General features: G+C 43.9%; 1 protein-coding gene across 4 annotated transcripts in view; it reads right to left on the reverse strand.

Annotated features, from left to right (window-relative positions):
* Positions 1 to 14,742, reverse strand: part of NEURL1 (neuralized E3 ubiquitin protein ligase 1) — a 171,213-nt gene that overhangs the window by 81,800 nt on the left and 74,671 nt on the right. Inside the window, exon 1 of one of the 4 annotated variants that reach the window (XM_068139456.1) lies at positions 11,654 to 11,771. The exons of the other annotated variants lie outside the window; for them this stretch is intronic. Within the exon in view, the coding sequence (XP_067995557.1) occupies positions 11,654 to 11,687 (34 nt within the window). The 5' untranslated portion in view covers positions 11,688 to 11,771. Of the gene's footprint in view, positions 1 to 11,653; positions 11,772 to 14,742 lie in introns of those variants that run through there. 4 annotated transcript variants of the gene reach the window in all.

Below are 14,742 nucleotides of genomic sequence, written 5' to 3' on the forward strand. Positions count from 1 at the left end.
TGTATTTCAGTTGATTTGAATGAATGCCAAGACATGTGCTTTTCAATACCCACAGCTAATGTAATTCCTTGCACCAGAGGACAGCAGGAGGTGACACCACAACAGAAAGAGCTCCAGTTCTCTCTGATTTGCATGGGCAAAAATACACTTCAAACTAGGAGCTCAAAGCCCTTTCATTATAAGCCCTCACAGAACTCCCATAAATGTCCATGATTATTTTCTTATGACTTGGGTAACAGAGTCAAAGCCTCAAGTTGTAACCCCATGTTTCATGTAAGAGGGTATAGAATCATAGAATTGTTAGGGTCGGAAGAGACCTCAAGGATCATCTAGTTCAAACTCCCCTTCCACGGGCAGGGACATCTCACACTAGATCAGGTTGCCCAGAGCCACATCCAGCCTGGCCTTAAAAACCTCCAGGGATGAGGCTTCCACCACCTCCCTGGGCAACCTGTTCCAGTGTCTCACCACCCTCATGGGGAAGAATTTTTTCCTAACATTCTACTGAATCTATTTTTGTTCCATTTCCCATAGTTCTATCATTACCTGAGACCCTAAAAAGTCCCTCCCCAGCTTTCTTGTCGGCCCCCTTAGGGTACTAGAAGGTCACATATAAGGTCTCCTTGGAGCCTTCTCTTCTCCAGACTGAATAGCCCCAAGTCCCTCAGTCTACCCTCATAGCAGAGGCGCTCCAGCCCTATGATCATCTGATCATCATGAAGGAAGCTTCATCACCACTTGCTTGGAAATTGTGTTAACATCAACGTGTGACAGCTATGCAGAAGAAAATTTCCCAATGATTCAGTTTTCAGTAATTTTATTCTGCTGCAGACTTACTCACATGGTGTTTCCTGACTCAGATGACCAGTTAACACTTGCAGAATGTGGGTTATGTATAGCAGGTGACTGGGGAGGAAAATCATCAAGATTAAGAAAAAAACCCAAAAAACCCTGCATTTCTAAATAGCTGAAGTAAGAGAAATGTTCTAGAAAAGCAAGCCAGAAACACATGCTGGTTTAAAATCCATGCAAAAGGGCATTTTTGCATATAGAGTATTGATAAGAGTGGAAAGGGGAAGAAATTTGATGCCATGCAATTCAGAGCACTGTACCTGATGTGGCCACATTCAAAACCTGACTGGCTTGAAGGTCATGTGCAAATAGGAAACAAGCCTAAAGGGCTCATAAGGCTTTATTCTCCTGGTGAAAAGACACCTACACTAATTTTGAAGGAGCAATTAAATGTGGAGGGTAATTCATTTATTCATTTTCCTCATTCTTTGTAGCTTGAAAAACTGTGGGAAATCCTTTAGTCTTTGTCCAGCTAAGGGACATATCCACAGATGACAAAGACCACTGGGATTTTTATTTTGTTTAGTATATAATTGCACCTGTTTCTCTAAGCTACAGCTCTAAATTCTAATTTAATAAGGACCACACTGCATCCCCGACAGATGCTCCTTTCTGCCAGCACAGAGAGATGCAGCTGTTGAACTGGAGTCTGCAAATCCAGACCTCTGGGCCACAAAGCATTTCCCTGATTAGTTTTCTGAGCCCCAAAGCAGATCACAATGCATAATCTGAAAATACTGCTGCAAACACAGTACATGGTGGAAAAGCACAATGTATTTGCCATCAAACTGAGCTTGCACAAGGCCAAAACTCCTATCAATCTATGTTTTTTCTCACAGGGTACAGGTCAAAACCACCTCTCTGGAGTACTGAAGTTATTTTAGGTAACTTGCCCACATTTACATTTTATTACAGCTGCCCACACAATACTACATACCTCATCCTACATCAAGTACCAGGCACATAAGTATCATAAAACTACTGCTTCTGCCACACACTAAAGACAAAACAGATAAAGTCTGTCCATGAGTATTCAAGCACAGATTTCCCAAAGCACAGGATTAAGCGAGGATGGGAAGTGTAAATTGCCATGTATATACAGCCAATGAACCTCCAAAGATTCCTGTCATCATATGCCAAAGAACTTCTCCTCCTTTAAGTGATTGCCTGCACACCAATCAATCAGCAGCTGCAATCAAGCCTGGGATGAGGCATGACCTGGAGCCCTCAGTGAGTGGCTTTGCTGTATAAGGATTCAGAACAGAAAGCTGTCTGTGGGATAACTCACAAGAGGGTAAAGATAGCTCAGGTAGTCACTTGATGGATAATGGGATAGGAACATCTTCCAACAAAATGGCTGAGGTTGCCACATCTCTGGTGAAAAGCACTGCAAGAACCACAGTCATCTCTTGCAAGCACACTAAATGACTTTAGCACTCTTTCAAATCTATTTGTAGAACACTTGAAGGTTATTTCTCTGCATTTTATCCTTCCCACCATGGGATCAGACGCCCTGAATGTTTTATTCTTTGCATGACAAATGCCATCGAATATCTGACTAGGAATGAGATAGGGAGATGTAACAACTGCATCTCCATCTCAGGAACTAACTTCTAACGCGATGCAAGATCTTCTACTGCATCCCAAAGACAGCTTTGCCCACTTTCCTAAGTATGACTGACAGCAACCATGCACAGAATGGCGTAGGCCAAGGAGATCACTTAACAGTCTCAGCCAGAGATGCAGAGACATATCTAGATACTGAATCATACATCGTTATTGAAGCAATAGAGCCTTGGGCTGGACACAACAGAGAGAGGTTTTCCAGGAATCTTGTCACAGACATGCTGCTTGATCAATGTCTCTTCAATTAATTTTGTAAAGCCACTGATGGACAGGGGGATTAAGAGAAGGATAGGAGCTACTACCATGCTGCAGCTCCAGCTCGGTTCCTTCTAAATACATCGTTTCGCTCAGAAGCAGAAAGCAAGAAGGCAGCACAAGTGATGCTCTCCTTCCATTTGGAGATGAAAAATCAGAGGGCTGCACTGAAGTAGTTCAGGATAACCAGAAATAAATTGAGCAATTTTCCTTTTCCAAGTTCCATGACATTCACAGCATCAATAATGACTTTGTAAAAGGAATTACTCTTAGGGTCTGTTTTATATTTGATAATCTGATTTCATTTGGTGTGCAAAGACAGAAGTAATTTTGAGCTGAGATGCTTCAGTGGTTTATAGGCACCCATATATTTCTGTTTCAGAGAGATGTTTCTCTTTTAACTTTCTTTTTCAAATCTCAGTCTCTTTGAAAGCTGCTGATTTTTGACCTTTGAGAAATAACAATTTTCAGCAATCCTTATGTCTCCACTCAGCCCCCCCAACAGCCCTAGAGAAAAGTAAGGATTTATTTCTTTATTTTAGTTGAGTCAGTGAATATTAGAGATAGACAGATCAGAGCTGAAGCTGTGACATCCAAAACACATAACCCAAAAGCCCTTTCTGCAGAACTCATCCCTGCAAAGCCCTTTCCCTTCTCTCTCCTCCTCCCAAAGGCTAAGGCAAATGAAACTTCTTTTTCCTGCCTGTCTTCTGACCGAAAGCCTCTGATCTGTTCAACAGAAACAAAAATCCAAGAATTAATTCCAGAAACCATATCCCAAACATCCTTGCCACCAAGTTTCCATTTGTCCAGTTTTCTAATATTTAGACTTTGTAAGAGAAAGTAAAATCATGGAGATCTTATCCTTAAGCAAAAGATGTTTACTGGAAATATTCTTTACTTTAAAGCAATGACCAACCCACAGCGTGTATCGCACTTACGCCAGAGCTGTGACAAATGCCTGTTAGGCTGCAGCACTTAAACCACTTGCATTTTAAACAGCAGTTTGTCAAGTGATGTTAATTATTTGGGAGGTCTCTGCACTAAGAAACATAAACATTTATTTTCATAATGATCACATCTTCTTTTCCATGCGGAGCTTCCCACAGTGGCTGAAATTAAAATGGCTTCTTTGTGTGCCACAGTGTGGTTTATGGCTCAGTTTCCCCTTTACACTTGCAAGTAGGGGCAGCACCACACCAGGGCTCTGCACAGCACCTTTCCCATACTTGTTTTGCAGGCGGAAACCTCCTCTTCCAGGCTCAAAGCCATCCACCCCCCTTGAGGCTATACAACTTCTCTCTGGCTAGCACAGGTCTGGGACTTGCAGTAGCCTGAAGATCACTTGACCTTTGTAAAGCAAGCAAAGGTCTTAGTTGCTAGGAAGCACCACAGGGAACAGAAGAAGAATAGGCTCTTGCAGGAGTCTGAATCAAGAAAAAAATCCAAACCCAAACCCAATCTCCAGAATCACCAAGGTACAACTCAAACACAGACATATGCATCCTTCAAACTGCCTCCCAGTTCAACAGGCACTGCTTTTGACGTTGCAGCCTCTATACTTGAGCCCTGCTTAAGCCAGACCACAAGCCTCACAAATCCTTGAATAATACATTTTCAGTCCTGCCCTGGTATCTCACAGCAGCTCCTGCTTTCACTGACAAATCTAATGGCCATGAATTTCAAATGTTGGTTGTATCCATGTAGTGCCACATGGCTGCACAGCAAGGTCTGTCACTGAGAAAATACAGCGGTATCTGCCAGAGAAAGTTCCATGAAATCACAGCAAGCAACCCAGAGACTTTATTTGCAGCAAGGATTTTTCAGAACGACCTGCAATTCGCTTGCAGGCACTTTACCTAAGGGCTCTGCAAGCTTCAATCCATAAGGATTTATCTCCAAAGATAAAGATAGGCATAGCATCTGCTATCCATCCTGCTTGCAACAAGTGCTGGGTCCCTTTGTCCAGACTTCATCAACAAAGGCTGCTGTGAGCAACTTCTTGGGCCCTGGGCTAAACCAGCTTGTCCTGGCAAGTGACCTTGCATGGACACAAGCCCCTGTGCAGAACTGTTGTATTAGGTACAATATGGTGGGGCAAATTCAGACCACGAGCACATAGTTTTGCTTGACACACACCCCACTGTGCTTCCCCTCTGTGTTAGCATGCATTTACTAGTATAAGCAGAAAGGGATGCAAACTGAACCACAAAAAGGACTTGATTTTCATAGTTAGGGGCCTTGGTTTATCACAAAGGCTTCTCAGAAAAGAGCTGATTTTAACTCGATGGAGAGGGCAAGAACTCCAGATTTCTGGTGACACTGCCTGCTTGGGAGGAGGCAACCAGGAGCACGCTGTTTACATTCTGTATATGGCTTTTATTATATCCCCTTCTTACTGATTTCCCTTTTCATTTAAAATAAAAATCCTATCAGTGTTTGTAACTAGAAAAATATGTTCATGTGTCTGATTAGTGTCCCTTTAAGAGACAATGAAGGACAGTGCCAAGGAACAGAAATGTCAATGAGACTAACTCAACAAGAGCTACAGAAAAGATGGCTCTGACTCATTTTATACCAGCTTCACTCAGATAAATACATCAGATGATCCTGAAGGTCTCTTCCAACCAAAGATATTCTGTGGTTCTGTGATTTAGAGTGGGAAAGACAGAAGAAAAATGAACAGAAAACATCATGAATAGGGATCAACCCTAGAGCAAAGGACAGAGACGGGCAGGGCTGCAGCATATGCTCTGACCGTGGGCTCCTGCACCATGAGGTTTGCGTCTGGCAGCCACACTTATTTAGCCTCTAGGAGGCAAGATCTCTCCTGACTTCCAGCTAGGTACCCTGCTGTGCCGTCAGTAATCCCTGCCGATTCCCGAGGACAATCGATCAGGATCAATTCTTTACTTTACTTTCACTTTCCAGGAAATTCCTCCTACTTTGGGATTAATTCTTTTTCAGTGAATTTAATAATAATAATAATAATAATAATAATAATAATAATAATAATAATAATAATAATAATAATAATAATAATTTGTAGAGACAATTTATCTTATACTATTAACAATACAAATCTTCTGGCTGCAGGAGTACTTGTTTGGATCAAGCATGCAAATCATTCCCTTGAACATGTCAGAGGATCTTACAAGACTCCCTGAAGAGACACCTGCTACATCTAAATTAATTGAATGATAACTGAGCATATCACTCATAATTTTTTAAGAAAACAGGAGTTAAATAATGAAAAGGTAAATAAAGATCAAAGGTAAGAATGCTCCCTTGTCAAAGAGAGGAGCAGTAAAAGAGGACACAAATAAGACAAAATCTGACTAACAACATTCAGTCCCCGGGCCCCATCAGAATAAAGCAACAAGACAAAACCAGAAAAGTTAGCAAGAAAATGCCATGAAAGCAAAGGACAATATGAGAACAGGGATACTCTTTACTCTGACCACTTGTAGCAAGACTCGTACTGTCAAATAATACCACAACTAATGAAAAATTCGTTTGTCTTTCACAATAAATAGAATAGTTCTCAAGTCTAAACATGGTTACTCTACAGAGGTACTACACACTTCATTTTTGTAAGCATTGCCAGCAGTCAATACACTTTCAAACACTGGCAGGTGACCCACAGGTCAGAGGCACAAACCTAAGTAATCCCTGGAAGCCCCACTTTTAGCAAATGCCAACACTGGTTTGGCACCCTGCCCAGGATCTTCTGCACCAGCTAATCCATCCCTGATCAGGATTAGTTTCTTATACACATACATACACACTCATTGTCTTTCAGTGCTATATACTGACTGTGCCAAAACCAGAGTTTAGAGACTTTTTTTCCCCAGTTCCATATTAGTTCTCAACAAGCCAATGTCTGCAGAATGGGAGATGTTAAACCCCCTAGTGAGGCTGATCCCATCACCAGTCACTTATCAAATGAGAAGCCACCCCAAAATCTAGACAGTAACTTAAGATTATGAGAATACAAAGTAATATTAACATACAAAGAAATCTCATTAATGGTTGGTGTTGTCAGATCTTCACTTTGCTGTTGTTGTTTCTTATTCCTACTGCAATATTTGCAGTTTTAATTTGGTATAGGAAAATAGAAATTATTAAATTCAAGGGTGTGCACAGCAGTGTGCAGTGGAGTAAAATGTTCTTTAGTGATACTAACTGCAAGGGTGAAATGTATTTGTCACAGTTATTGTAGTACAGGCAATGCATATACAGTGAGAAACAAAGCATGGGGCTGATTTCAGCACTTGCTTATAGATACACCATTCACTACACTATAAAGAATTAAGAGAAAGCTAAAAATAGAGATCTATTGTACAAAGTAAGAGTAAACAAAATTGCACACAGTAGCTATCTTACACTGGGGAAATGGCCTTTGACCTCTGCTATTTCTCCAGTCCCTACGTCAGCATCTCAGCAGCTCTTGCTAGAGCTGAGGGGTTCCACAGCGCACCCAAATATCCTGTAACACAGGATCAGGGGTTGGAAGGGACCTCTGGAGAACATCTAGTCCAACCCTTCTGCCAGAGGAGGACCATAGAATCTAGTGCAGGTCACACAGGAATGCATACAGATGGGTGTTGAAAGTCTCCAGAGTAGGATACTCCACATCTCTGGAGAGCCTGTGCTCTGCGACCCTTACAGTGAAGAAGTTCCTCCTCATGTTGAGGTGAAAGAAAAACTCAATAACTGTTCTCTGGGAGAATAAAACACAGGAGGAGGACAATGCCAGTGCTTTACACCTCTTCTGCACAGGAATAAATGCTCAGCCAGTTAAAAGAAAATCTAAGGTAAACAAAATCGTGATGAAATGGGAAATTAATCCAGCCATCCATCCAAAAGCCTATTGCCATGCTGTGTGGATGGAGTCCTGCTACACCATAACTCCTGCTTCCTTCTCCCTTTTATGAGCACAACCACACAGCTGTAGCTGAACTGCTCACCAAGTTACTACCATGCAGGTAGTAAGGGGAAACATGGCCATGCACAATACTTATGTGGGCCTATACATACACAAGGACACACAACTAATTATTTATATTGTATCAGCAATTTACAGAGCATCATCTGTAAGCAGCTTAAAATTCAGCAGTTCAGACTGAAAATCCTGTCTTTCAATCAGTACTGCTTGCCAGGCTAAAGAGGCAGTGGGCTCTCACCAGGGGCTTCTGTGCAATTACATCAGTGCCATACAACTACAGTTTGGAAAATGTGGCACAAGATACCTTCTTCCTGACTCCTTGTAAAATTATTCCACTACAGAACACTCATGAATGCCTGCAACATGAAATTAAAAGTAAAACAGAGTCTTGCAATGAGGAACATATTAAGAATAGTGACTTGTAGCAGGGCATTGATCCAGTGTACACTAGCTAGTCAGAAACCCTCTGAAGAGATGTGTAGATGGTAACCCCCAGCCTCTGTATGTCTACACACACCAAGCCCCTCTCGCACCACAGCGCAGCAGCTTCCTTGGCCAGACCATCACTTTGTTTTAGTTTGGTTCTGAGTGAAATAAATTAAATAATTTAAAAATATATAAAAAATTAAAACCTCATTTCTTCCTCCCCCCATAGCCACAAGGAGGAATTAAAAACTACTGCAACAGGTGACAATAGAAATAAACAACATAAGAACATGTTTTCTGACACCTGTTACAGATATGTTTCAAACATGATCAGCTAGCATGTAGTTGAATATATTTAGTAAACAGCCTGTGTTACAGGAGCAGCATAGGATACAGTTAGCCTTGAAGAAGCCAGACTCAGATGAACCTCAAGCAATCATATTAACAGTTCTTGTTTAAAATATGGTTAAACACCTCATATATAGATATTATTTTTTAAATAGGTTGTGATACTTTTGAACTTTCTAGTTCACTTTCTCTTCTCTTTGCACAGAGAGCTCTAGAAAGCACCCCAAGGATTTCTGTGGATGACAGCACAAATGTGAGAGGGAATGGGAAAGAGTAGCAAAGACCATCATAAGGCCAAGCACAGGGACATAGATGGAGACTGCACAAATGCACTTCAACACTGCACAATTTCACGGAGGAGAGTGACCAGCTCTTGCATCCCAAAATGTCAATCCATCAGGTGCTTCCTTTCAGAAAATAAAGGTGGTGCCTTTCATGGCACAAAACCATTTGGATTTCTTTGCTAGCAAGGGAAGAAGCTGGGGGTGGGTCTCTCCTTCCAAACTCCAGCAACTGATGTTTCACTGACCCCAACTCAAAGCTTCTTTTTCCTCCCAGTCCCATCAGGTGGGAAACTTTCCTCCAGATGTCTCAGAACCCATTCAGCACCTACTAACTCCATCATAAGGACAGACTAGCATGACTCTCCTACTCTCCCACTAAATCAATGGGAAAGCAGTATTTTTACTCAAGGAGCTGTTTGCCCATGTGAGCATGCATGTATTTTACTGTATGGCTAGAATCTGATTGTCTCAGCACTGCCTTGAAGGCCTTCACACAACAGACCTCAGCAGCAGTGCAGTACCAGGGAAATCCAGTGTCACCAGCACTGTGAACACAGATCCCTGAGCATGACGTGTCACCCACCCATGACTTTCCTCGTGGTAAAGGAGGATGAGACAGCTCTGCCTGATAGGAATGCTGCATGGCTTTTCTTTCCTGTTTGAAAGCAGATTTGTGGATGAAATAAGGTTAAATGATGCCAGGTGTTTGTATAGTTGCACTTTACTATAACCCCTATCTTCACATCAGGGCACTCACACCTTTTAAACATCACCACTGATTCCATGTTTTTTTGAAAGGGTGCCTCCCTTGTGATCCACTTCAGGAGCTTTTATCTCAATTTCCCTTTTTCAATCCCAACAAGTTCTGAGTGAGGCTCGGAAGAGGCAGGGACCCAGCACACCATTTTGAGAGTGCATCTTAGGGAAGCTGGCTACTGCCCCAAGACTGGCTCAGCAGCCGGCCCATGAAATATCTCCCCATCTGAGCTAATTTTCAGTGAGTTTAAATTACTTAGGTGCTTATAAAAATCCCAGCCCATCCTTGCAATGTGGAGATACCACCAGAAATACCTGGAGGACATGAATTCATGCACTACCTGTACTTTCTAAAGTCAAAAGATGTCAGCCCCCAGGGCTGTCAGTAGAGCTCTTTCCAGTATTGTTACATTTACTTTCGATTATCCTTCATTGCAATGGATAAGTTTCAGTTCTCCTTCCCCAGCTATTCTGAGACATGTATGAAACAGAAATATTAAGCACAAATAAGGAACTGGAAGAACGGTAGCCACAGACAAGCCACAAGCACAGATGCAGTCTATTTTTGTTAAATATGTTTGTTACATGACTCTTAACCTTTTTTTTTTTAATATAATGCACATTTTTAATGATTTTATGTTAAAGAAATCTCTGGGCTAAACAGAGCAGTGCATCACCTCTGAATGTAACACAGCCTGTAGCCCCTCTGCAGGAAGAGGGAGATCTGAGTTAATTACCCTCATTCTCCTCATTAGTCTCCCTTTCCCAACAAAAATAAAGATTAAAAAGCAGTACACAGGCTGGAGTAGAATCGCTGAAAGGCAGAAGTTGCAGGACTGCTGTGCAGTGCACTGCCGGCTGCAGGCAGGGGACAGCCCCAGCAGGAATGCCAAGTCCCTGGCACATAGAGGAAGCATGTAGCTATTAGTCTTTCCCAGCTTGTTTTTAATTTCTTTTTTTTTTTTCTTAATTCATTCAGATAATGCTTTGAAGAGGCACTTACAATCACAAGACAACTGCCAGAGCTCTTTTTTTTTCATGTAGTCACGACAGTACTGTTACTCTGCAAATTGCACGTATATCATGAGATCAGAGAAGAAATATGGTCAGGCCATGGAAAATGCAGAACACAAATGATAAACAAAAATCTCTATTGAGACATGCTTGCTAAATATCTTCAGGGAGAAAGGCAGCTACTTCCTAACCATGACCATTTGTTTCTTAAAATCCACAGAGTTTGGACTCAGAGAAAAATAGAAGAATCAGTACTGTAACATGAATATTCACAGCCTGAGACTACAAACCTCATGCATCTCTGCTCAAGGAAAGAATAAGAGATACTCCAAGCTGTGTCTTTGTGGTGGGTTGAAACTACCACGGTCTTTCATACCTGTATTTACTATCATAACAAGGAAATGCTTCTGAAAATACACTCATACCACACTGGACATGCTGCACATTTACTGCATTTGATGTTAAACAGAACACTTCAGAGCAATAGGAAAGTTTAATATTAAGGAGTGCAATATTCCCACAGAAGTATTTGTGGGCTGAGATTTGGGCAGACAGGGACATGGCTGGTAGCGCACACCATCTGTAGGCTCACATTCTGTTTTAGCGATGGCCTGCGCAGGATGTCCCAGCGCCCTGGCAGCTCTCCTCTCTGCCCCGCTGTAGAGGACCCAGCCAGTGAGCTGCACCAAGGGCTGTAAGCGTCCTCTGACACCAGGCAGCTCAGACCGACCTTCATTCCAAACCGTACCGGTTTAAAACGAAATAAACCAGACTTTGCGTTAGGAAGAAACTGCTAGTGGAAAGGCAAAACAAGGTGACTAGAACGAGAGCTTGCTGAGATGCCTTGCAGTAACCTCTACCACCTCCGAGCCGATTTTTCCCCGGGGGGAGCTGTCAGACCGCGCACACCCCCCCCCTTACTATCTTGTCGACCCTGACACCTCTCAGCACTCCTATCAGCACTGCATAGGCGGATGTTTTGTCCCTCATCCCCCAGCCCGGGCTCCCGCTACGGCCAGCCGCGCTCCGGGAGCGGGATGCTGCTGCTGGAGGACAAGCCGGGCAGCGCCCGCCTCACCTTTCCCAGCCGCCTCCAGCTCTCCCCCCGCCCCGTAGCGGAGGGCGGCAGAGGGTCGGTCCTTACCGTAGAGCAGGCTCCGCGTCACCTGCCCTCCCATGGCGGCACAGCGCGGCGGGGGCCCAGCTGGCCCCGCTCCGCAACCCCCGGCCCAGGCGGGAGCCGGCTGCCCCACGCCGGCAGCCTCCACCCACTCCCACGCCTCCCGCCGCGGCACCGGCCCTGAGAGCTGTCATCTTTATTTACATAAGAAGGAGGAGACTTCGCGGCTTCCTGAAATAGCCGCCGGCGTTTCATGGATGCGACGCGGCCCTCCCGCGACCCCCTCCCCACGCACACACACACAGAGTCCCACGGCGCAGAACGCAGCGGGCAATGGCATCCACTCGCGATGCTCCCCTGGTATCATGCTGCTGGGGCGGGGGGAGCTACTGAAAACGCGGCGGTACCCGGCTCCCCGGCACGGGCACTGGCAACTCCACCGAGAACACGTTGAGACCTCATTTATAAAAATCAAACGGCTTCGGGCATTTGAAACTTTCGCTGCCCGTTGGGGTGGTGCCTACCGCAAAGCCGTGGCATAAATTAGAATGGCGCGCACACACACGCACACACACACACAAAAGAGTTACGAAAATAAATATTACCAGACATCACTGCACCAGAGTCTTCAAACGGCCTCTGCTGGTTAATTATTAATTACTTAATAGCAAAGAAGTGCTTGAAACACAGAATTGTTTGCCACAGAGTGTAATAATAAAAACATTACCCCCCGTAAACTCTTTTGTTCACAGCTTGCACGCTCAGACCACGTACAAAGCTTCCTGCTCTCCCGTTATTACCTCTGTTGATGGATACTGGCCAGCACTATTAAAAACGGTCGGGATACCGAGGGGGGTGCAGGGAGGTGTGCAGAGGGTACCACAGCCAGGGTTTGGTCCCTCAGTTGCTCTCTGCACCCCGCGGTTCGTGCAGGAGCTTGCTACTTCTCTCCTCTGCCTCTCCAGCACCACATGCCCCTGCCCACAGTCATGTCCTGCTGCATCTTTCCTATCCACTGCTCTAAGGGTAAATTAACACAGCAGGCACTGAGCTGATACAGCCAACCATGGCATATCCCAGCTGGTTCGTTTAACACCAGCTCATGCATCTTTATGCTATGCCGCAGTCACTCTTCACTCTGCAAAGGAACAGGAATCAAACTTACACAGCCATGAGTGCAGCTCTGCCTCCCACCTCTTACCATGGTGCTGGGCAAATCCTGCCATCCCACTGTCTTGACTCTGCCACCGGAAAAATGAGAAATAAGATGCTCTCTTGCCTGTGTTATAAGGATTATTGCTTAGGATGCCTAGGTGCTGAGGTCTCAGCAAATCGGGGGGGTAAGAAAAAAAAAAAGTAAAAAAATAAAGCAGCTGCATATAAAGAGCACAGTCAGGGTGTCTGCACTAACCCTGCATGCATGAGGAAAGCTGTGCCCAGCACTTCCAACCTGTGAAAGGAGCCTCTGCTGAGCCCCCCAGCAGCAACCAAGCACCACTGCCAGCTCACCCACTAGCTCCTGCCTGCCCAGACGAGATGATGTGCACTGGGACCCCACAGCCAAGCAGCAGCTCTTCACTAGCTGAGCAGTGCACAGGCAGCACTCCACTCCTCCCTGCCCAAAGTCACACTCTGCAGAGCTTACAGCAGCTTCTTGGCAGAAGACTTTCTTCCTTCCCTTCCTTTTTTTTTTTTTTTTTTTAAACTTTCTATATTTTTTCCCTCTTCCCTCCCAAATGATGCTGCATTAACAGCAGCAGCAGTGCAGGGTGAGGACATGTCCCCAGGTGCACTGCAGCACGGCCTTAGCACCCTGACAGGTGCAGTGCATCTCTTGAGTCACACCAACCCATCATAGAACCCAGCTCTGCTCGCAGATGCCACAAGGACATTGCTGGTTTCATCTCCTGGGGGGCAACCTCTCCGCTCAGGCTGACAGCAAAGAATCTGGGTGTGAATAGAATAGAATAGAATAGAATAGAATAGAATAGAATAGAATAGAATAGAATAGAATAGAATAGAATAGAATAGAATAGAATAGAATAGAATAGAATAGAATAGAATAGACCAGGTTGGAAAAGACCTTTGAGATCATCAAGTCCAACCCAACACTATCTAATCAACTAAACCATGGCACCAAGTGCCTCATCCAGTCTCTTCTTAAACATTTCCAGTGATGGTGACTCCACCATCTCCCTGGGCAGCCCATTCCAATGGCCAATCACTCTTTCTATGAAGAACTTCTTCCTAACATCCAGCCTAAACCTCCTCTGGTGCAGCTTGAGACCAACTACCATGTTTCACTTAGAGGAATGAAGATGGACTTGGATGTTTAGCCCTAAATTTTCTCCTTCAGTTTCTCATTTCAGCTCTGCTTTCCATCCTCACCTTAATCTTGCTACAGCTCTGTGAATAATTGACTTCTTGGTTCACTGCCTCAACCAAGAGATTGCTAAAAAAAACAACAACCAAACAAAAAACTCCCAAACAAAACTCATTTTGTGCTGGCCCAAACCCAAAGGCTTTGTGCGTCTCACTGAACAAAATGTTTCTTTAACTCAAAATGAAGCATTTTATTTTCTGAGGTATTTTTACCTCTTTTTTTTTTTTTTCAAGTTATGGTCACTGAATACAGCTCTGAAATGATGTCTTAAAAAAAAAAACAACAAACAAAAAGAAGGCATCAAGCCCTTTGTTTTGAATGTGCCAAAAGGAAAATTTTGAATTGTTCTTTTTTCAGAATATTTAATACTTCCCCCCCCCCCCCCAAATTTATTGGCTTTGTTTGTTTGTCTGAGGGGGAGAGTGAAGAGGGCAAACTGCCAGAATGAGTCATCTTGTTTGGCAGAAAATTATAAACAATTTCAATTGATTTTAAAATTGCTGCCTTTTCTCTCTTTTTTTTTTTTTTTAAATCCAGCACCCCTGTCTTGAACTTCACCTGCTGCTGTGGAACACCTCCTGGAGGACATGGAGGAGAAGAGAAGGCTTAGGGGAGACCTCATTGCTCTCTACAACTACCTGAAGGGTGGTTGTTGCCAGGAAGGAGTTGGTCTCTTCTCTCTAGCAACCAGCACCAGAATGAGAGGACACAGTGTCAAGCTGCACCAGGG

This window comes from Melanerpes formicivorus, unplaced genomic scaffold (genome assembly GCF_026170545.1).
Source record: "Melanerpes formicivorus ecotype bairdi unplaced genomic scaffold, bMelFor1.0.p_v2 SCAF_6, whole genome shotgun sequence".
NCBI classification, from domain to species: Eukaryota; Metazoa; Chordata; class Aves; order Piciformes; family Picidae; genus Melanerpes; species Melanerpes formicivorus.